This window comes from Dinoponera quadriceps, unplaced genomic scaffold (assembly GCF_001313825.1).
Source record: "Dinoponera quadriceps isolate SergipeBrazil2010 unplaced genomic scaffold, ASM131382v1 scaffold405, whole genome shotgun sequence".
NCBI lineage: Eukaryota > Metazoa > Arthropoda > Insecta > Hymenoptera > Formicidae > Dinoponera > Dinoponera quadriceps.
Genome location: NW_014554754.1, coordinates 2,181,509 through 2,204,742, shown reverse-complemented (window position 1 = coordinate 2,204,742; position 23,234 = coordinate 2,181,509). Strand labels below are relative to the sequence as shown.

The 23,234-nt window shown below is 41.8% G+C and overlaps 1 protein-coding gene across 6 annotated transcripts; it reads right to left on the bottom strand.

The window, feature by feature from the left end:
- Positions 1–229: 229 nt before the first annotated feature.
- On the bottom strand, positions 230–19,098 carry LOC106741453 (probable Rho GTPase-activating protein CG5521). Of its 6 annotated transcripts, none has more exons than XM_014613508.1 (28): positions 18,657–19,097; positions 17,133–17,243; positions 16,875–16,892; positions 16,478–16,649; positions 16,045–16,402; positions 15,595–15,872; positions 15,231–15,525; positions 14,791–15,161; positions 14,438–14,660; positions 13,596–13,803; positions 13,387–13,518; positions 12,683–12,919; positions 11,942–12,132; positions 11,756–11,854; positions 11,286–11,570; positions 11,080–11,205; positions 10,575–10,742; positions 9,665–9,775; positions 8,737–8,895; positions 8,480–8,659; positions 8,040–8,403; positions 7,477–7,625; positions 7,219–7,394; positions 6,062–6,521; positions 5,692–5,978; positions 5,405–5,541; positions 4,726–4,851; positions 230–3,517 (listed from the first exon to the last, which is right to left on the bottom strand). In XM_014613508.1, the coding sequence occupies exons 1-28, from the start codon at positions 18,760–18,762 to the stop codon at positions 3,357–3,359; spliced, it is 5,688 nt and encodes a 1,895-aa protein (XP_014468994.1). In that variant the 5' UTR covers positions 18,763–19,097; the 3' UTR covers positions 230–3,356. The 6 variants fall into 6 exon arrangements, with proteins under 6 accessions (XP_014468994.1, XP_014469000.1, XP_014468995.1 ...); XM_014613513.1 differs by having other exon boundaries at positions 3,428–3,706; positions 4,673–4,851; positions 18,657–19,098; XM_014613511.1 differs by having other exon boundaries at positions 3,432–3,517; positions 4,673–4,851; positions 18,657–19,098.
- Between the last annotated feature and the right edge of the window lie 4,136 nt (positions 19,099–23,234).

The following is a 23,234-nucleotide window of genomic DNA, read 5'->3' as shown; positions in this document are numbered from 1 at the left end:
GCCTCCTCGGTAGAACCAAAATATTTTCATATGCTCGTGTCTCCTCTCCGATGAACTGTCGGCGGATCCATCGAGAGAGAAGAAAAGCATCTTTCCCATTGAAAATCCCCCACTCAAAATGCCGCCGAATCGGCGTTTAAACTTGTATATGCGTGTGGGAATCGGAGAATGTCGAAGGACGTTGATATAAAATCGAAGGAGATGAAAGTAAATGTTGTTACTTTCGCCGTAATTCATCACAATTTTATTGTGCAGTAAAATGTACAGTCCATTACAGAGATGTGTGTACAATTAATGTTAATAGCAGAGAGAGATATCTTTGGACAACAAATTTCTGTGGCAGAAGAATAATATTTTCTTGAACACCTTTGAGAACGCTGTACAGATATCGAAGCCAACGCGACTGATTGCTGTACCGCGTATAAAGTCGTTAAAGTTGGAATAGTTAATTATGTGGTGGAATTTGTGCAAGAACGAATCGTCGATATTCCGTGTCGAGAATATTTGTATGAACATATTACTGCCATACACACGTAACTGTCTGACGCAAAAACTCAAATCCTCCCACGGATCCTTGCATTTCTCGTGTGTTGAATTATACAATTATCGAATAAAATATATAATTGCTCTCTTCAAAAAACGGAGCGTATCAACGAAGTTATTATACATTACGTGATTATTACATAGATAGAAAGATAATCGGATAAATATACATTTAAAGGTGCTTCGCAGCTTTCTGTAGAAAATAATAAATATATATATTAGTATATTGATTCTTCTTCTGTGTTTTATATTTAATACAGAATTACAGAAATCGCTGCATAGCAAGACGACATTTTAAATATACGCCTTAGCTTTAATTCTCTCAGAAATAATTAACTTCATTGTAAATGGAGAAATGCCGTAAGATTATTACATGGTTATTCCGCATAAATATCAATATATGTAAATGTTTGCAATATCTTTACACACAGATAGATATAGTACGACTTTATTCTTGTGTACAAAAAAAAAAAGAAGAAAGGAATTTAAATTCTGAGGTTCGAGTATTCTACTATTTTAGGTTTCTCTTATTCTATCGAATACTCTTCCCTTTTTGATAAGGAAACAAAAAAAAGACAAAGAGAAAAGGATCATATCCCAGTTCGCTCTCTCCTCTCGGCAAAAACAAAAATTCTCGTAATTTCTTTGTCCCTTACTACTCTTATGCATCCGCTAATCTCTGGCTCTACCAAAACTAAACGCAATATAAAAAGGTATTTCGACAATGTTCTAGTATTAAAGAACAATTCGTACTTCAGAACGTTAAATAATAGCGTAATAGCGGTAGCGATACTAATAAAAGTATTCGGTTAAGTACAACGTTTAAATACGATCAGTAAAAGCATTCTTGCATGTTATAATAATAAATGAACTTTTGTTATATGCTGTGTGTGTGTGTGTGTGTATGTGTGTGTGCGTGCATGTATGTGTACGATGCGTATATGCTGCTGTGTGTATGTGTGCGTATGTATGTACGGTTTCAACTAATACGTAATATTACTGACGATGTAACGTGACATACATTCGGAATAATCTTAAATGACTTCTCGGAGCCGCGCTTCGTATGCTTAACAATTTATATACAATACATACACTGCTTCTCACTGTTCTACCTCATTATAAATTAGTGAAAAAATAATGCTGCTTTGGCCATGATCTGCGCATCAGTAATCATTATTAAACTACATCTTCGTTGCTAATACCTACACTTTTGAATGTGTTCCATGGTAGTCTTCAAAATGGTCAAAAAACTCTAATTATACACAGAGTTTCATCATCGCGCCAAGTGTATACCTCTAGAAAAATCTCATCTCGAATACCGTATCGGTCGTTACCACGATGTTAATCCTGTGTTATAGTCCGCCGTTCGTTAATATATTAGATATAACATTAATACTTTGATTATTATCACTGCATTAGGATGATTTGTATAAAGTAAATAGCCACTTACTGCTTACTCAACGTGTGGAATAAATTTACTTTCAAATTTCCCCTTTCCCTTCCGTGTTTTCGTTCTTCCCGGTACTTACTAAATCTTTGATAATCACCTCTGGTGGTTTCATTCGAAATATTTAATTCGCCCATATTATAAAACATTAAGCACCTTCGACTTTGGTATGGAAACAAAACACTTCGGCGATTCCGTTTGCGATCTCTTTAAATTATCTCGAATAAAATGAAAAAGTTTTTGTATTGACACGTTGCAAAACATTCAAATGAAAAAAAAATAAAAAATAAAATAAAATAAAATAAAAATTAAAAAGTAAAAAAAGAAAAGAATGGACACCTTTGTCGAAAATTACGAATATAACATTCGAATGGAATGGTTCGATAGTTCATTAATAGTACAAATAAAATGTAAATTAAGAACAAGATGATGTACGCGCGTGGAATGTGCAACTTAAGTATTTTTCTTTTTTTTATTTCTGAAAGTGTCCGTAGATCACTGACTCCATTTAAATTGCGATTCTAATCACTATTTTCTCGCTTCAAATCAGGCTAACGCAATTATCGAATTCACCTTAGTCCCACGCCTGAGACATGACTTCAATATACAAGCTAACAAGCTCTATAACATTTAATTGTAAATTCTCCCGCACTAATCTTCTGCCAATTAATAATAAAATAGTAGTTACTCTATGTCTATATACTGTGACAAATAAAACAGTTACAAGGCCATACAGTAGTACTGCGGAGCATTCTGACGATGTTAGTATATTTCTATGTGCTACTTTCAATATATAATTTAAGATAGAAATTTTAGTCCAGAATAATGATTTTTTTTAAACTATTGATACTATAAATACTACGATAAAACAATTTTAAGAAAGTGCTGTACAATGTAAATAGCTATCTCTCTCTCTCTCTCTCTCTCTCTCTCTCTCTCTCTCTCTCTCTCTCTCGACACCGATAACCCTTCTATGAGAAGTTTATGCACCATGATTCTGTAACCTATGGTTTCACGAATTTATATCGTATATTCACCTTGCAATAAATTAATATTCACGTTGCGACAAATAAACAACGATCTGTACATGTAATATAAAAATTAAATCTAAGGACGGAGAACAGAAAACGCTAAGATTACGATCAGATATTCAATCCCCACTGTGAATGAAATCTATCGGTTGGCAAAAGTATCAACCGCACCGCGTCGACATCCTTAATTCGCGCGACGAATAGAGTACTCTAGTCGTCATCGGTAGTTTCGCCTACAACTCTCGCCCGGATAATGCCTTTAAAGTACAACGCACGGTGAGTCCATTCACAAGCAGTTGTGCGGAGCGTTTTCCCGGCACGGAATAGGAAACCTTTCATTTGTATCTCGGACTATCCGGAGGAGTGGGTTGCGTGTTAGCTCTCTGTTTCGGTCCAGTTTTAAAGGACATTTTTTTTACGGGTCTCGGTGAAATGCCGTGAAGAGTGGTACTCTCGGGGGTGTCATTGCTAAACCACACCCTGCTTCCGTCAGAAACTGGAAACAATTGCGAAAACACCATTACACCGTACCGTGATTTCGTGAGATCGCTGATCAAAAAGCCACGCAGAAGTCGTCGGCTAGAAAATAGATGCTCGAGTGTGAGAAAGGCGGAGACACATCGACAAGAGAAGTAAGCGTGCGGTCGAAGGGAATATCAGCGGCTACCCCGATGGAAATATTTTGCTGAAAATATTATGAAATCGATGAAAAGTGAAATGAAAGTTATTGAAAAATTATTGAATGCATGTAAAAATGGGTCATAATTTTCCTTATGAAATATAATGTAATACCGTGAAATACAGGGTAAGTTGAAGTATATTTTTGAAAAGTAATAAAAAAAATCTTAAATATCAAATATCATAAAATCTTAAACTGAAAATTACTGAAAACTGCGCGACTTTTTAAGGAGAAATTGATGGAACATCAATTAAGGTAATTTTTTTACTGAAACATTGATGAGATAGTAGTAAAATTGGGTCGACTAAGAGAGATTTTCACTACGCTTTCGGCAAAAATATAAAATATAAATATATTTTCATCGGGGTATGCATCGGCATTCCCCGTCTGGAGGTTCCTCTGCAAAGCGATATTGAAAGAACAGCATACGCATAAGACACATATAATAAACGTAAGGGGAGGAAAATGAATTATCAAGACATGCTATCTTTATAGTGCTCGTAGAGTGGAAAGATTACCTCTGAATATATTTTGCAAGACTGCCAAACAAAAAGTTAATTAAGAGACATAGAAATGTTAAAGAAACAAAAAAAAAAGGAAGAAAAGTGATTTGAGAGAGAGTAGATCGCCGTGTCCGTATTATATATCCTGCGATCTCGCATCTTACGTTACTGTTATCACACACACGCAGAGTGTAACAACATATAAAAGTTGAAGAATCGCAGTATACTAGTGATTTTCCCTTTTCCCTCTTTTATTTCCTTTAAGAGGAGTATTCACTTCTGCGCACGCGCGCGAGAGCACATTCATCTGCGAGTTCTTGCAGACGTTTCACGAACCGTGTTCACCGAATCGCAATCAGAGACGGTTGGTTAAGGTCTACTCAACAGACAGATAAAGAGACGTAGGATACAATGTCAGATAAGACGCTGGAAGAACAGCACGGAAATAATAAATAACTAATAATACTACCTTGTTCGGTGGTGTTATAAGGTGGGTGGGGGTTAGTGGACTGAATTAGTCACCTCTATTCGCACGGTTGTCACTGCTCGCTGTCGAAACGCTGCGCAGACCGGAGCGTCCCTGGTGCGAATCTATAAGAGCCGCCGCGAGGTTCGACGATGCTGTGGATTGCACGCTTGTTGTAGATCCTGACACAGTGCGATACACACATGTTGGTGATGACGATAAACTTTCGCAAACGGCCTTACATTGTGTGTAATATTGTGTGTGTATGTTTAACCCTTTGCACTCGAGGGCTCCGGAGCGGAACCGTTTAAAATTTGTCTTCAAACTTAAAACAAACTGTTAACAACTATTAACAAATTAGCAAAATTAAAAAAACAATAACATACAATGACTTTTCTTTTAACGCGCATATCATTTACTTATATGTGAATATGAACTTTCCACTGAAATTGCTTCGAGTTGCTGGTAATATGAATGGAAAAAAAAACTTCGAGTGCAAAGGGTTAATTTTGTTACGAATCAACATTTATTATTTAGGCAACGGAATAAACCTATAGAAACGTAATTTGCTCGAAAAAATATTAAATTTATGAGTGGCTCCTTTGATGCGCCACTGGAAATGACACTAAGCCTTACAATCTTTTTAATTAAAAAGGCACTCGCTTCCATCCGGATATGGAAGCAGGATTGGCCAAGTTCACGGTATTTCAATTTGTCAAGTTCAAATTCACCCACCGGAAACAGACGAGGCCCCGCTGAACGGGCTCGGCGGTTGCACCGGTGAATACACATTAGCGGTGAACTCCTCGAACGTCGTGGCTTCTTTGTGATTTCTCATAACAGTGTCTATGGATCGGGCCCTCTCCTCATAGCTGAAATTGATATTTGCAATGTTAAGGCTCCCGCTTATTCGCCGCATCTTGGCGAGAAAAAGTATGTCTAAAATACGCTCAAATAAAAGCCGACTATACTTATCCAGCCTTAACCTTCCGCAATGTAAACTGTGTAAACAGATTACTCACTAATGCTGATACAACGTGAGCGTGGACCTCTTCGCTCTGCTCGCGGCTAACGCGGTGGTTCTCACCAGGCCCGGCAGCACCTTGTCCTCCACGATGCACTCGTCGAACAGCGGCCCGAAGAACGGGATTTCCGACTTCCGCGAGATCTGTATCCGGTACAATTTGTTTTGCAGCGGATAAATGACTATCAGGACGTCGCAGAACTCCGTCGGTATGATGTCCCTGCGGTAGTCCCGCCAATGCTCCGACCAGACGATGTGAATTTCATCGTTGCCAAGATGTCGCGTCTGAAATCGAGGCGCTTCGTGAAGAACTCCCCCGCCGAGGGAACGTCGCGCGAACGCCGTGAAAGACTGTAATTGAATTGTACCTTTTGCAGTAAACTCTCGGGACTGTCCGACGGCATCCTCGTGGCGACGTGGAAGAGGATCTCGGTGAAGGACGTGGCGTAATACGGCGCGGTAACGCCGGACGCCTTCCCGGGCACCAGGCCGCCAAGGAAACCCGTGTGCGATTCCAGCTCCACTTCCCAAGCGAGCCTCGCGATGAAGCTCTCGTACTCCTTACTGGCAGTGACGTTGCTTAGTATGGAGTTCTTGTCTTCCTGACCTTGGCTGACGTAGATCACCGCTATCTTGTGGGTCTCCCTGGACCGCTGGCTGTCGAGGTTGCGCAGTTCGCGCAGCAGCTTCTCGTTCTTCGCCAGCAAATGTAATTTCCTACGCTGCTCCCAGCCGGACAAGCCGAGATGCGAAAACAGAAGGCGGCAGTGGTGGAACGGCGCCGGGGGCGGACGGCACGACGGCGGGCTGATTGCTGACGCGCACATACTGAAACCGAGGTAAGATTGAACGTCGAATCTCGACAACGTGGCGAACGATGTTCAGGAGATTTCTAGCGTTTCACCAAGCATGAGATAAACCTGCAATACGTACACGATGCGAAAGTTAATCGGACTAACTAATGCGTTACCGAAACTGCAATCATCCTCACTGTATTACTCCCGAGATAGTTAATTATGTACTTACACAAGCATAGAAATCTCATAAAACACCTAATTAATATGAATTGTACATATTTGTGTGTAAGATGGAAGTTTGAAAAATTAAAGACTAATACGTACAGATATTACAGTCAAGTTTCAGAAGTTCTGAAAGTAGAGCGATGGAAAGTTTATAACTTACGATAATATTCAAGGTACATGCGTATAAGCATATATTTAAGCACTTATACGCTTCTTTCTATCACCTGTGCGTCTCTATTAGGTCAAGCGATGCATAAATATAGCATTAATAGAAAAAGAAAAAAAAGAAATAATATTTCATATTTGTAACATACATTTACCTCGGCTACGTTTCAAATTAACACTTATTATTTCGTTGATTAAGTAAATACGTAGGAAAGGAATTTTGTTTAATAAAAGATAAATTTATGAGAGACCCCCTTGAGGTGTCATCGGAAACACTTAGCGCCAGAACCTCCTTAATGCAAGATTGCAAAGTGTGTCCCAAACATGAGAAACGCAACCTGATGTGTTGATTCCAATTGTTGACGTGTTCTTGCTCGGCGTTTCTTTGACTCAGAATCGTCGCGATAGTCTCGCTTTCCAGATAATGTCCCTGAGGCGGGTTAGCGGGTGCGTTGAGGGCGACTTCCGGATTAGTCAGAACCTCTGGACTGGTATGCCCTATGTACTGAAGAAGCTGGAGACACACAATCCCTCAGTGACAACGCGCAATCACAAGCTACGATATATCTATCTGCAGCCGTAACGCCGTAACTTACATCGTCCAAGTTGTCCATGTCACTTGCAGCGTTTGCGAAGGTCGGCAATATGTGGGGCTCGCGATGTCGTATTGTGTGCCTGGGTGTGCAGTTGTGAGGTGTGATGACACTGTTCAAGTCGTCCGTGTGCAGTTTCGCGCTCCAGTCGACTGAAACGAATAATAAAGGCTCATCGTAGAGCGATATTCATAGTCAGATCTTATATCTAAGATCGCCTTAAGATCATCTTCAGATGCTGTTCAGCTCATTTTATTAGCTATGAAGCATTTAAATATATCTAATATAAACTTAAGATGATAAAACTATGAATATCGTAGTCTTAATCTATATTAACTATTATCGCGATGTGTGAAAAAGAACGACGTAGTTAAATAAATAAATAATTAATTGTCGGTAAATAAATAACTATCATCAATTAACTCGAAAAGCTTTGAACATTCAATTCTAGAAATATCAAACTACCAGCAGGAATGTCAAAACGCAGTATTACGTTTCCAGTCAAGATGTTAATAATCGCAATATCGTAATTATCGCATTAACTATCATCAACTAATTATCATTACTGGGCTTCGCAAATGGCAGCGGTAGATCATCGTCGACGAAGGGTTGGCTGTATAGTATTGAACTGTCCCAGGAGGCTTTCCCAGCAAGATCTCTCAGCAGAACCCGAACCAAAGAAGGAGCCGTAGTTAAGCCGGCGGTGACGCCGCCGCCAGGTGCATCCAGTGCCGCTAACTCCACCAGCGACATTATGATCGAATTAGAGAGCATCAGCAGCTGTATATTAGGTGCTTGAAAAACTGCGGACGACAGCTCGTCCCCGTCGATGCCGGGGACGTCGTCCAGCTCGACGACTAGCGATGAGAGACGCGCCGCTCCGATACCCATCGGGAAATGTCCCAGGTGGTTGATTAAATGCATCATCACCTGGGTTCGGGGCAAATATATCGTTCAGATTACCGTGCACGTACACACGTACGCACGTAGAATCAGACCAGCCTACCATTTTCGCCGCCAACTGCACGGACTGGATATTCCCTTTGTGGGGCGACTTCGAGGAGGGCTCGTCCGCCAGATTATCCAACGTGATGTCGAACTCAAAGTCGCTACCGTCATCCTGACCGTTCTTAGCCGATTTGGAAGACTCCTTGCCAATTTTATTCTGCACTATGTTGTTCAACACCTGTGCAACGAGAAAGCGGGAACGGTTCAGAGAACTGTCGGGGGAAGATTACGTCACGTGAAAGATGGGATACCAACTGTAAATAACGTCATTAGGAGAGGCTTCCCCTGGAACACTCGGAGTAAGACCGTCGGTCCTAAGTGCATGGCCCACTCGCCCAAGCAGAACAACATCGACACTGTCAAGGGCCCGCGTCTCTCTCGCGAGGTCATTCGCCCGAGTGTATCCGACAGGACCTAAACATCAAGCAACAAAGATCCCATTATGGTGCCAATTTTCATGAAATGCTCGTTGAGCGTGGCCACGTAGTTTTAATTTGACGCCAGCGTTTGAGACCAGGGGATGCAAACTCCGCTCTTATAAAAATCGAACGGAGTTTTCAGCGCCACTTGTTCAGTCACATCCGGGGATAAGCACAGATGGCGTTAGATGTAAGTGATGCCTAATAAGGTGGGAGTTCGTACTATTTGTTGTTCCCATTTTAAATTGCGCGTTTTCAGATTAGCGCTTCAAAATCTACCAAATAGCGGGGAGATATTTGAATTTGAAATTATGATTGATTCAAGGTAAAAGCACCGAATTAATTTGCGCATCTAATACATATATACATACATATCTCAAGTATTACTTATAAACTTTCCGCTAGATTTTCAAAACAAAATGGTCAATAATTCTAAAATTTGTGTATGTCTGCATATTAGTCTTTAATATCATGATAGTTTTCTATGAAAATCTTATTTTTAATTTAGGAGATACTAAAAATAGAAATTAAAATTAACACTTCAATCTCTCAAGGAACGCGTATAAAAAGTGTCAATTTTAGTTGAGAGTTAATTCGTCTGAAGTCCGACGCTCCTTTTTTCATGCGTTTCTCACTATCCAGCAGCTTTGATCTCGCGATTTATGTGGACGCGAAAAACGAGCGTCGAGCGTCAACATGAAAAGGTGCCCTCGTTCACCCGAGCTCCGACTCAAAATTCGTACACCCTGTATGTCGCTTCGTACCTGTATTATTTTAGATGGCACGTTGGGATACAATTCTAGCAGCACGTCCGCCTTATCGCAGAGAAGTAAAAGCGAGTCACACGCGACCTGCGCCACCGTGGCATGCGAGGCCTGGAAAACAAAGATCGATATGTAATCGTTGAGCACCGGTCGACCACCGATGAGAGCATAGAGATTAACTTCCGTGTATTCTCGTCAACATTGAGTTAATAATAACATATGGGAAATTCGCTCATTAGCAGGTGCACGGGGATGACGTATATGGAAGGCCACAACACCATCGCGGACTGGAACCATTTATTATCTCGCACATATATACATAGCACGAACAGTGGGGACATGCGGAGTCTATGATTATCCTCATAGAATGCAGGTATCAGTCCGAAACTGTCAACACCACATGATAAAGAGCTGACACAGTGACACTAAGGCAAAAAAAAAAAGAAGGGCTACCTGATCCATTAGAGGGAAATGGAAACCAGCTCTGCGGCGCTCCGCTCCTTGCACCCGCTGTCAATAACACTCAATGAAAGAGAGTTCACTTTCACCTTAGCACTACGCCTGCCTTAGATATCGTTAAACGGATCTCTTTCTTTCTTTCTCTCTCTCTCTCTCTGTCTCTTTTTTCCCTCCCCTCCACTTTCGAAAGAAATACGCATTCACGAATAACAGCGGTGCATTCCAAATGACACGTCCAGTGTTCAACTTAAAACACTGCTCTAGAGTGCAGGCTGTGAAGCAACTAAAAATCGCAGGGGTAGTTTTCTGTGTGTGTCATGCATTCAATGTCCCAAGTTTCACGGGCTTTTGTAGGGATATGTGCATCTGTAGCTGTTTGCTCGTATAGACGTGTTGAAGAACATCTTATGAAGATATTTATCATTTAAGACCGGGGGATAATCGTACTTACTCGAAGCGCAAGGAGGAGAACGTTGACAGCTTCGGGGATCCGCTGATGTTGCGTCTTGTAGGACAATTCTTTGTACACGAACATCGCGATGCTGGAGAGAGCCACGCATCTCGCGATCCCGGTTGGTTCCCGGCGGCAGCTCCGCAAGAGTATCGTTACGATATGTTCCTGCGTTAAGTTCAAGATAATAACATTCTAAGTATTATCGAAACATTATTCTATCATGCCATTAAATTATTATTATTATTATATTATTATTATTAACAGAGTTGTGGGTGATAACTAGTTATCCAGTTAAAAGTCAAGAACTTAATAGTTGAATTAATTTTAAATGGGTTAACTTTCAACTAAAACCGTCTAATTTAAAATGCACTAATTTCAACTTACACTATAGAATCCTGGGTATAAAAGTCAGTATTTTTTTATATTATATACTACCTTCTCGTTTTTTTATTACTTAAGGCAAAAAGCTAAAGGTTCACTACACCTGTAGGACCGGACTTACCTTTGCTTCCGGGCACGTCATGGTTATAATGTCAGGCCCTTTCGGCTGCAGCATAGGTAGCTTGAACATTGCGGCGGGTAAGGATAACAACGAGCCGATGATAGAAACAGCTTCTGTTCTTGGTGCCTGGAAAGGACAGAGAAGGCGTGTGTACGAGCGTCGGATTATTTAATTCGACGAGAAAAGCAACGTAGAGATGAGCGTACCTCGACGTCGTGGCTGCCGAGTATCACATTAGCAGCGTGTATGTAGTCCAGAATCAGGAGACTCGATCCGGGCAGATTCAGGCTAAACAATCTGGGTCCTGTGTACTTCACAAGCACCTGCAGAACGTTACTATCCTTACTGGCGATGCCGTTGTGAACGGCGCGATAGAAGAGCGTCAAATGTTGCTTCGGTAGACTGATGTCCAGCGGTTGCACCGTTAAGAGACATATCAAACGGTAAGCTGCCAGTTTGCCGATTTCGTACTGCTCAGGAAGTTGGATCGCCTGTGAGAGACATGCGTGATTGAACATCGGAAAGTATTCTATCATGTCAAGCTGCGCACATACCGAGTGAACGAATAAGTAACGAATAGCGGATGCAAACGATTTCATCGTTACAATTTAGATATGTGTACGCCATAAACCCGCCTTGTGTTTAATTCGACAGGAAATTGTTTCACTGTGCATACCTTGAAGCACCACGGTGCGATCACCGTTAAAGGTGGGATCAGCTCGGGCGCCGGAGGTGTTGCTTGATTATCACCGGATACTCCCTGATTCAAACGTATCTGAAAGCACAAAACACGAGCACAGGCTTGTAACGGTGTCTTCTATTTTCAATGTCAGTCAACGCTCGGCGACCCGACGAGTCTCACCTTGATCAACGTTTGCGTGAGCTGCACGAGATAGTCCATGACTTGGCCGTGCAGAGTGGGGTCTTGAATGTTATTCACGTCCCCCAATGCCGAGAGCATACGCCGCCATAAAACAACAGCCACATCTGGCAACCATCCACGGACGCCTCCGCCTGCCATAACCGATCTCCTCTCTGATGCATCGTTCGTATCTGCCGAATAATAATAACTTCCCAAATGTATGTCACGACTTGTCAACACCATGTGCAAATATATATTCAAACACTACCGAACGTACATCGCTGAGCGATGCGTAATTCACTCGTATCTATCATTTGTAGATTATAAAATTGCGCCGATAGGCTCGGTGAAGCTTCGCACTTTCTAATGTTGCACGAGAAAAATTGTTACAAGCTTGACGCTCGATCGAGCGAGATATAAACCCGAAAAGCGCAGAGGAGAGAGCGAGACCGTCAGTATCCGGTAAGCAGAGGCTTTCGTTCAAAAGGGTGTATTCTTGAATACACCTCGGTATCGTTTGCCTTTCTCGCCTTGATGGCGGTAATAAAAGCGCAATGTATTGTTAATAGAGACAAAACATTTACTTATTATTCGATTAAATGATGAGATGTGTGTTACAAAGTGATCACGGACGTAGAACGAGTAAATGACATTTCGGAGACGTCGAGATGCTCGCTACGTCAGACGACGTTTTCGTACGCTGTTGTAAAAGTATCGTATTGACGACGAAGCGATACATACCGATACTGCTACCGTCAATATTCTCTATCTGTATGGGGCTATCTTTGTTGCTGTCGACGCCGCTGCTGGGTGTCGGCGACGGGCATCGTGGCGACGGTGGTTCGCTATCAACTACAACAATGCTATCCAAAGATTTGGCACGTCTGCTGGGCAACATCTTCCGGCCGGCCGACGACGATGAGGTCGAGCCGCTTGACAGCAACCGCGCCATATCTTGTTCTATCGATAGGGGGAGTACTGCACGTGTGGAAAATGTTTACACTTAATTCCGGAGTAGAGCACAGGCACGATGCGACCGATGTACACCGGGCGGCGAGAGACGATCGGTTAAAGTCGTTCTCGCGCGCGGCCGGCGTCAATTAGAGAATTAGAACAAGCGACGATGGGCGCTGTATGTTACGAGCGTGGTGGTTCCATGAAAAAGAATGATACGAAACTAATGTATGTCTGAGTGTGTGTATATGTGTGCGTGTGTGTGTGTGTGTGTGAGAGAGAGAGAGAGAGAGTTATTTTTAACCACGATCTCGGCGCCAAAGCGAAAAAAATAAGGGACAGTTATAAATAAATTGCGCAAACACTGTCAGCAAACACAGATGGCACTACCAAAGATTTCGCCGTGTAGTCCTGAGAGGAGTGAGAACCAAAGTAACACTTGGGTGTGAGCGAGTCGGGCGCTAATCGCGCGCTCGACTCCGCTCACTTACCGGGAATGCCGCCGTGTATCGTGTGCGTGCGATTCCTCTGCAACTTCGTCCGATTCTTGCCGCTGTAGAGATTGTTGTCGCTGGCGCTGCGAGGAAGCGGTCGCACCTTCCTCAGGTCGCGCAGCGGGTGATCTGGTGAAAGTTCAAATATCTTCTTGCCGATTCGGTACTGCGAGGTAACGAGATCAAACGGGAGATCGGTTTTTTACCTGTCACGTTCTCCTTCGGCGCGACGTTGTTCTCCTGGTCGACGCTACCCGTCCGAGGTGGCTGCACACTCCCGGTGGACGCTGCGCGACTCCCGACCCCGCGTCGTTTCTTCGACTTCTGCTCGCTCAGTCTGTCCAAGGGCAGGTCGTTCAAGTCCAAATTGTATACGTGTCTCGCTAGTACTCTCGTCAGTGTGTCCAGGGTTTTCTGCTTGACGATCATTAAAAGGTCGTTACTTCAGGTGTGAGTCCGAGTGCAGGAATGCCACAAAAAGTGAATTTTGAAATGACTTCTCCAGGTTCTCCACTTTACAAGGGTTGCAAGAAAGGTAGTTTATATTATTAGAAACACACGCAACAAGATTAGAAGTTTAGTGATGTAATATAATCCTGAATGTAAATTCAGATCAACAAAAAATAAATGAAAATCGTAAAAAAGAATTCGGTTACGACGGAAAAGAACGGTTGAATAAAAACGCTGGATAAAATTGACAATCACATGCGAGAAACAATCGACTGTGATTGATCACTTTTCTTACTGCTTAAGTCTTATTTCTTAAATTTTTCTACTTGTCACGGCCGTAACAAAGAAATTATTTATGAAGTACATGAGTTTTGTATTTGACTACAAACGTTAGATATAATATTTAAAAAATTATAAGTACAGTTTAGAATAAGAGCATTTGAGGGGATTGTGAGCAAAGTTCAAAATTCTAGGCTTTTCTATGTCTTTTCCTGATTTTTCCAGGTTTTGTCTGAACCAATTTAAATTCCGATGACTTTTCCCGGTTTCCCAGATCTGTGGCAACCCTGGTGTATCGCGAGATCTTCGTCGTACTCACCGCCCATTCTCGAATTAACTCTTCCCACTGCGTCAACGACGTCAGCACCTCCAGAAACTGGTCCCACAGTTGGGTGGAAATAACCACGTTTAAGTTAGCTTTAATCCATGTAACGATAAGCGTCTGGAAAATAGCGGGCGCCAGTTTGCCGCCGATACTTTCCTGATGTTTGCGGCGAGAGGATTTCTCGCTCAGCACAAGAGACGTGATCTGCAGCAACACTCTGAGAGAACCCGAGGGACTCGAGATTTAATTATTGCGAGACGATGGTAATCGCGAGAGAAAGAGAGAGAGAGAGAAAGAGAGTGAGGAAGAGAGAGGAGGAGAGAGGAAATGGCTGATCAACGACGTACCTCAGCAACTGTTCCCAGGTAGCTGGTTCCAGTCTGGAGTGCATAACAACGTATCGATACACGTTTAAGACCCTTTTACAACTGTCGGTTTGTTCCTCGAGTAACGTCGCGGACGAATTCGGTCCCGAGTGCTCCAGGAAGAATACGTTCGACGCCTGCGTGATGAACACCTGCAGGACATTCTGCAAGCCCGCCCTGATGAATAAATTCTCCCGGTGTATAGCTCCCAGGTAAGAATCGTTCCTCAATCTCGTCTGCCGGTAACTCTCGGATGGACTCTTCTCCGTTTCACTGCCATCCTTCCTTTGATTATCCTCCAGGTCCCGATCTTTGTGACCATCCAACGGTTCCAACATGAACGGAGGTATTTCCTGCGAAACGTTCGAAGGTGTAACAACTTGAACACGAGCTTAGATAATTTTACAGTCCTCGAGACTCACGTTCATCTGAATCCAATCCTTGTAAACGGCGATGGCCTTTCGTATAGCACCGGCGTGACTGAAGTCCAGAAGAAACGCCTGTCTGTACAGTTCGTGCACGAAGTTTACGTTGTCCCTGTTTCCGTACAAAACCTCTCTGACTAATGTGACCGCCGAGATGGTGCTGTCCTCTTGATTCTGGCTGTCCTGCTGGGACATGGCTGATTCCGGTGACAATAGATTCGAGTCCGTGGAATTTTGCGTGACCGACACACGGCGCAATTCGGACTCGGCGTTCTCCTCGTTCGGCGTGGTGCTGCGGATCACCGTTCGATGACGCATTGAAGTTGCATACGGAGACAAACAAGTGCTTCGGCTACGTTACCTCTGCGAGAGATGGGCGAAAAGCCCGTCCTTCCTAGCGACGTGCGTGAAGCTTGCGATCCATTTGATTAGAACGACTTTACAGAGCATGTAGTTATCCTGGTTTTGATTCATCGGTTTTCGCATTGTAGGCAATTCCAGATTTGGCTTGTACAGAGAAAAGTTGTCGTCGAATTCTGGACAAATGTGACGAAGGTACGTCGCCTTGAAGCGCTCCAACAGAAATTGGAAAGTTTTGTGTTGCCGTGTAGACTTATCCCGCCATTCTATCTTTACCACCTGCATAATAAAGAATGTTTAATTTATGAAATTAATCGAAATTTTAACTTGTATTAAATCGTCATTTTTGTATCTTTCCAAAATTGAATAAATATTGTTGAATGACCGAGTGGAAGTACATGTGAGGCGAAATTTCGTTAAGAAAGAACGAGTGATACGTTAAATCGTGTACCTGAGTAACCATAAATTCAAGCAATGCTTCCAAAAACCTAACAGTCTCATTGTCGAGCGGCTTTTCCCCACTTTGGGGTGGTAAAATGGGCCCGCCGTCAACTTGGCTGACAGGACACTGATTCGACCCATTGTCATGAAAAGTGCTCAGTACGAGTTGCGTGTCGTAAAATTCCTTCTTGTCCTTCTCCTCATGGTTAGTCGCTTTCGCGACCTTTTCTTTCTTGCCGTCCGCCTTGCGATCACATTTGTAAGGCGATGCTTGATGCGGTGGGAATCCCGGCACCAAACTGGCGAACATCTGATGTATATGCTCGGGAGCATTTTCGCCAAGGGCTTGGTACCACAGAATAAAGTATCTGAAACATTCACGATGTTAGTGTAAATATAGCTTCATAGAAATATATACGTTTTGACCAATAACACCGATGTACCTTATGGCTTGTCTGCGTAATTTCCAACTGTTGCCAGGATGTAAGAGCTTCTGCAGAATCCGTGCTAGACTATGGCATTGCCATCGTCTGTTGAGCAGCTCCGGAAGAAGAGTCAGAACTTTCTCCAGGAGCTGCAATACTTGTTCTAACTCTTCCCTGTGTGCCTTATGCACTAAAAATAAAGGAAACATAAATTGTCTTTATCATTCCCCCTCAAATCGTGTTGCGGAAAATTTGCAATAATATATTCATAATTGAAATAACACGAGAGTGATATTTGCAGAAATTTCCAAGTTATAATATTTGTAACGCACTCATAAATAAAAGAAGTTACTTAGGAACAAGCAAGAGTAATGAAAAATCAAGCTAGAGTATAATATAATATTTTGTGACTTACCAATGTGGAAGGAAAGCTCTGGCAGCGAAATGAAAAGAAATGGAAGAGATAATAAAGTGATATAATGTGTAAATATTGCATTAATAAAAAGAATTTATTGTAATTTTGAAAGCAATGATGTTACATAGTTAAATATGACACACAATTACAAGTGATATGTGTAAGCATGGAAATATTCAAAGCTAGACAGTAGTAAGACAGTTAGCTTCATTTATAGTGCTTTACATAGAAGTATCGGCTTTATTTTTTTCCACTCACCGCGTTGTCGAAGATTCGCCTCAGCAGATACAAAACAATCGTACAAGATGAAGTACACATGACTAAAGTTGCCTTCGAAAAATCCCTTTGCCTCGTCAGTGTCCACATTTTCTTTAACATAAAAAAAAACATATATTGACGCATGTTTTATATAAAATATATTATAATCAAAGCTACGATACAGACGTTAATTACAGGTAGATGGAAGCATAAAGAAAAACCTTTCTCTTGTGACACATATGCCTTATACAGAGAACTGTGGAAATTCTGTTACATCACGACTGGTCTTGAACACTTGTGCTTATATGGCAGAACTTTTTTTTCTCTGCCCTTAAATGTATATTATAAAAATAGTATTGCATAATTGCATATTCTAATATTTCAGAAGTAATTGTTATAGTATACAGAATGGAGAGCAAAGCATCACAAGGCAGGACAGATATATTATATCTATAGAATTTGTAAGACTTAGTTTTTTTATCTATATATTAATTTATCATTGAAACCATATTGCACTGATAAAAATATATATAGCATTTAAAATCAACGGGAGCAATTCTTATTAGTAGTCAAAGGTGTGTTTGTTAAGATACATGAAACATACAATAATAATGTAACTTTAGCCAGAGATAGAGGCCACAGGTTGGTCAATGTGGTCATGCGGTTTGGTGATTAGATACCGACTACCTCTCATAATACTGGGAAACCACAATCCTGTAACTACATGGATTTATATTCTTTTTCTTTTCAACTAGGGCAAGCAATAAGCAAATGACGCAATATGCAAGATAATGTAATAGCTAAGATATTTTTCTTTTTAAATATGGATTAAAACTTAAGTTGTTTTACAATAACTTCCTTGAATAACTAATGCCTGTATGTGTAATAACAGATAATTATATGTATTTTTTCCTGTTAAATAATTATTAAAAATATTGTATAAAGTATATTTTACATAATAAGATATATGTGTGTGTGTATGTGTGTGTATGCAAGCTTATATATTATCTTAAAAACGTGCTATAAAAAAATGAAATATATATCTATGCATTGTCTTTGACTGTACTGCAGTTGTCTATCCCTTTGATTCTGGAAACATATCAATATAAAGCTGTATTATTGATACTACTTACAATCAATAACTATTTCAAATGTTCAATTTCCGAAACATCTCAAAGTGAGCTACTTTTTGCATCTCAAAAGCAAACGAACTTCTTTATTCTTTAATAATAATAAAAAATAACATCGTGTACTCCCCCGCAAAATTGAAAGTGAGCAGACAAGAAGTGAAAACTGAAACATCACTCGTCAAAAGATACGACGGTGAGATTTCTCAACGGAGCACAAGGTGCGAACGCATCGGCAACTTCCACCATAGACAAGATCGTCGCATTCCACTTTAGGGTGTCTGCATCAGCGTGTGGGAGTAAGCAGCTACCAAAGGTGTGCTTCCCATCCTCTTTCAGTGTGCTCACCACTGAACGGCTGTTATCTGTCACCTGAGGCAAAGCGCAGTGTCCTCACCTAGCACGATTTTGAGATGCTTGAATCGCGTCGCGCTGTCCTTCTTGACATCCTGGATCTTCAGGGTAGACTTCTTCACGTCTACATGGAGCTTCTTGCTGAACATGGTTCACTGCGAGCCGCCGGCGGCCGCGGGGACAGGAACAACCATCGACGGCGCCCAGGATGGTCCGCATCGATACGAGCCGGCTGTCTCCGCGCGATCACCGTACCAGCGACACGTAGTGCATGGCTCCGTTTTATCGCGAATCGGCGTCGAATTTCGCACACACCTCCGATCAGATGTACGTGACGGCCATCTTGACAGCTTCACTGGCCGCTCGCTGGCGTTGCGCCGCGCCGCTCGGCTCCTCGGGGCAATGACATCATCGTCGTCATCCAGTTTGCTAATTTCGACTGAGTGCAAGTTCAGTTGACAAGGCGATGCGCAAGGCGCGCCGGGTGCCGTTCGTCTCAGACCCAAGATCGATGGATGACGCGACGGAAGGTGAGATCGCAGGTGTACTTTGCCGACGCGACGCTCTCCTCTAGAGCGGAAATACACGAGCGAAAATAATTCCAGGTTGCTGATTGCGATCTTGAACATGGCGCCATTCGTACCACATCAAGGAGGCTCGTGGATTTCACCGCTCTTACCGACCGAGCAGCGATTGTAACCAGATCGAGATACTCGATTTCACTAGACGCGCAGTTCACACCCGTGCCGGCGGAAGTGATGTCAACGTATCGTACGCGCTTCTTGCGATTTCAAAATGGGCTCGAGGGACGAGGACGTGTAACTGGTTCCCGCGGGAGGCAGCGGCGTGAGTCGTCGGGAAAAGGCGGAGGCGTCCTGGAAATTCTTGGATGCGCGGGGCGACTTACAATCGCACAGAGGTAACGTGATAAATGAAATAGTGGTGATATATATATATATATATATATATATATATATGATAAAGTAGAGGTCGTGTGGTAATTCGATTATCGCGTACTCAGTCGGGGCATCCATCTTTGTCACTTCGATGTGAAATGTCTCGGTTGCCGAGCCGTTACAGGTATATTAATGTTACAAGACTTTTTAGAACTTTATGTTACAAGACTTTTTAGAACTTTGGGGGTACACGTTAGTTTCATATACGTTCTTCAAACACGCGTACGAAATTTCATTCAATTGTCGTTACAGTCCACAGGCAATTTATCATTACTAATACGTTCTTATAGTCAAGATGAAAAAATGACGCAATTATACTAACATAACCTACTATCCGTATACGTGTAATTCTGAATTATTTTTGAATTTGTTTACATGAGAGAAATTTATCCCTTCTATATAAAATCGGAAGGGAGGGGAATTTTTCATATAATTATATATATATGTGAATACATGAATGTAATTGAATATTACTCATGAATAATTAAACGAATGTAATTCCTCACTAATTATTGCGATTTTTTTCAAAATAGTGTTGACTTCGAACTTCGACGTCAAATCAACGTCGAAACAACCGAAATTATATCAAATTACGTCGATTTCACGTCTATTTGATGTTAACGTGTAATCGTTATAAATAAATTATAACTAAGTATGCAATATATTTTAGTCAAAAGGTACATTGGAGGTTAAAACGCCGTCGGGGACGGAATCGTCAACATCATGCGGTGATGACATTTCGAAGGAGAAGAATGTTTGGCGTAAAGGACTAGGAGTTTTCCAGCATCTTGGCTTGGACAAGACTGCCCTCACAGCTGATAACAGATGCAATCTCTGTCTCATGAAGAGAACGATTTAGTTAACTCGCTGCGTGATTTATCGAAGTTACGTAAGCAAATAATTTCTTTTCTCGATAATTGCAGGCGTGAGGATTTCACCGATACGGTGGCGCATTCGTATGAAGAATTAATCGTTGACATGGAGGTTTTCCAGCAGCGTCAGAAAAGTCGTAAGTCGTAGTTTGAGCCAAAAAGAAACGTTTCTGGCAACATATTGAATGAATGCAGCTCTAAATTATATAGAAACGAAAAAATATAATTATTCATGTATGATTACGATTATACATGACGTTTTAAAACATTATTACATAGTCAATTTTGCAAGAGAATCATGTTTCTGACGAATATATTCACTCGGTAATTTTTTTAATTCGGTAACGATAAAGGAATTTCAGAAACTTTTGATTAAAATCCTTGGAACATTTTATATTTAAATTGAAATATGTTAAGCTAGACATATATGCATTTATTTATGAATTCATTTTACCATCGGGCAGAGTTTCATTATATAGAAATGAAAGTCTCCGCTTTAAAATATCAAATAGATAGCCTGAGGCTGTGCAATATTAAAATCTAGACGGTAGATAATTTAAATAAAGAAACTATTCTCAACATGATATCGTAAATAAGTTATTCGGCGTGTCACGGTGATATTAGAAGAGAAGTTATAAGAGATTTCGTCGACACGTCTTGCTCATTGCCCGGACCGCTGTCGAATGTACTCGTGTACCAGGGTATCGATGTGCAATCGATGTTAATCGATGACGGGGAAATTACGACGATTACAATGCTCGCGGCACACGAAGAGCGGCTCGGTGGAGAGGCTGTCAGTTGTTTAATGGAATTGGAACGGGCCGCAATATGGATGAGTAGGGTAGCGTACGTCCCGAGGTACCGTGGTGTATCGGATTTCCTTAGTCCAGGAGGTCGACGTTGTTTCGAGCAAGGTGCGCTGCCACAGGAGCTGCCATGAATGGGCCGGCGGATCCTGAATCCTTACACGACATCTGGTCTCCTGAGCCGACGACATCGTCTTCTTATTATCAGTCGGCCGCACAAGCGAGACGCTTTGCGCCAATCGGGAGCATCCCTCGATTCCTTCGAAATTCTCGTATCCTTAGGACAGGAGTCCGCAGATAGACTGAGATAAACTGAGATAAAAACCAGAGTTTTTTTTTTTCCGATACTTCAATATTATAGATGTCACAGATGTTCTCAGCCGCGGTAATAGTAATATCATTTTTCGTGTCATCGAGTTTTCATTTCTTGCCGTCGAATTTTCATCTTATTTTCCGTACAAGCCCCAAGAGAGTTCATTGAATTGTTATCGTGCCATTCGAGTGTGTCTCGTCGTGCCTCGACTGAATTTTTAATTGCTACGTTCTCGAGGACTTGAATCTCAGGTTGAAAACGTCGGTGGCGAGTCACCGTATTCGGTAAAGAAATCGGGGCGCATCATGACGACCGTATCGAGCGAAACGCGACCGGAAGTCAAGCAAACCATCGACTTGGCCGTCATCGGCTTCCATGGATAATAATCACAAGTGATCGTTTGTGCGTCGCAGGGGGCTTCCGTTTCGCTTCGAGCTCCTCGTCTCTTTTTTCCTCTCTCGTGCCATTACATCGCGGACCGTTTGTCCCCCGTGGACGTATGGTCCATTGTCTCGTGAGTTTTTCGATCGGGAACCGCGCCGGAAATCGGCCATCGAAACCGCACCCGTACGCGTCCGCACGCGCGTCATGACGTAACGCGTATCCATAATCTCATAAAAGCGATCCGTTAACTATTTCGGTCGGTCGGTCTCCCCCGAAACGGTCTCTGTCGTCGAAGTTTCACGGTATAAATAACAACGTGGCCGGATTTGACGATGGTAAATCGAGTTTGGCAAGACCAAGCAACGAATTGGTTTCTGGAGCATGCGACAATTATTTACAAGCGTACCGTACGCTTAAACCGTACGCGAATATTAGGCGTCATACAAGCGACGTCCAAGATGCAAATCTAATTTCTCGACGATACGTTGAGTGACGAGACGTGTCCAAATATAACGTCGAAGATCCCGCGGTAATTAAGTTTCCAATTATTAGAGGGGTCACAGCGATGTTCTACGAGTCGTGAGTCATAACGATATCAGCTCGATTCGGCGGAAATCACGTCGTTTTTGAGGAAAACATTGGCAAATAAGGGAAGCGTGATGCGTGTAAAATCGAGCGATTTACACGCAAACCGTAAAAAATCAATTATATTTAAATATTGTAGATACATGGAAGAAGCGTATGACGGAAAAAAAAAGGGAAAACGGTTAAATATAAGAAGAGCCGAATACGCCTATACAAAAAGAGTCTGAACGCAATCGGCGCACTTCAAAGAAAAGCGCACAGAAAAATAGTATTGTATTTAAGTAAATAATCACTCCAATATTTAACAAATTTTTACTTGGATCTAGTAATATTTACTTGATCCAAATAAAATATTTTCCAGGTAAATTATTAAAATAGAATTTATTTAATCCAAGTAAAATTTTTCTAAGGAGTGGAGTAATTATTTGCTTGAATCTAGCATTTTTGTTGCATGCATTCTCACTTGATTTCATACTTTTCACATGAGATTTTCATATGAAGATTTTCATTTTTCTTTTTTCTTCTTTTCTTATTAAATAAAAAACTCGTTAACGAAATTTATTCAATGAAGCCATATTTGTAAGATTGACATTGCAACGCTAACTTAATAATAGTTCGCAGCACACGGATCACAATTGCCAAGAATACCGCGTTCATCGCTCGAGACTTCGCAAGTACTTCATATTCCATCGACGCCTGGTGTCT

Bases quoted from the DNA above. Each gene is read 5' to 3' on its own strand.
- LOC106741453 (XM_014613508.1), bottom strand. From the start codon at position 18,762: ATGTTCAGCAAGAAGCTCCATGTAGACGTGAAGAAGTCTACCCTGAAG. The intron at 7,626-8,039 runs GTAATGATAATT...TATTCGTTTCAG, and splicing joins GCTGCCATTTGCGAAGCCCA to TCGACTGGAGCGCGAAACTG. The intron at 7,395-7,476 runs GTAAGTTACGGC...GTGTGTCTCCAG, and splicing joins ACATGGACAACTTGGACGAT to CTTCTTCAGTACATAGGGCA.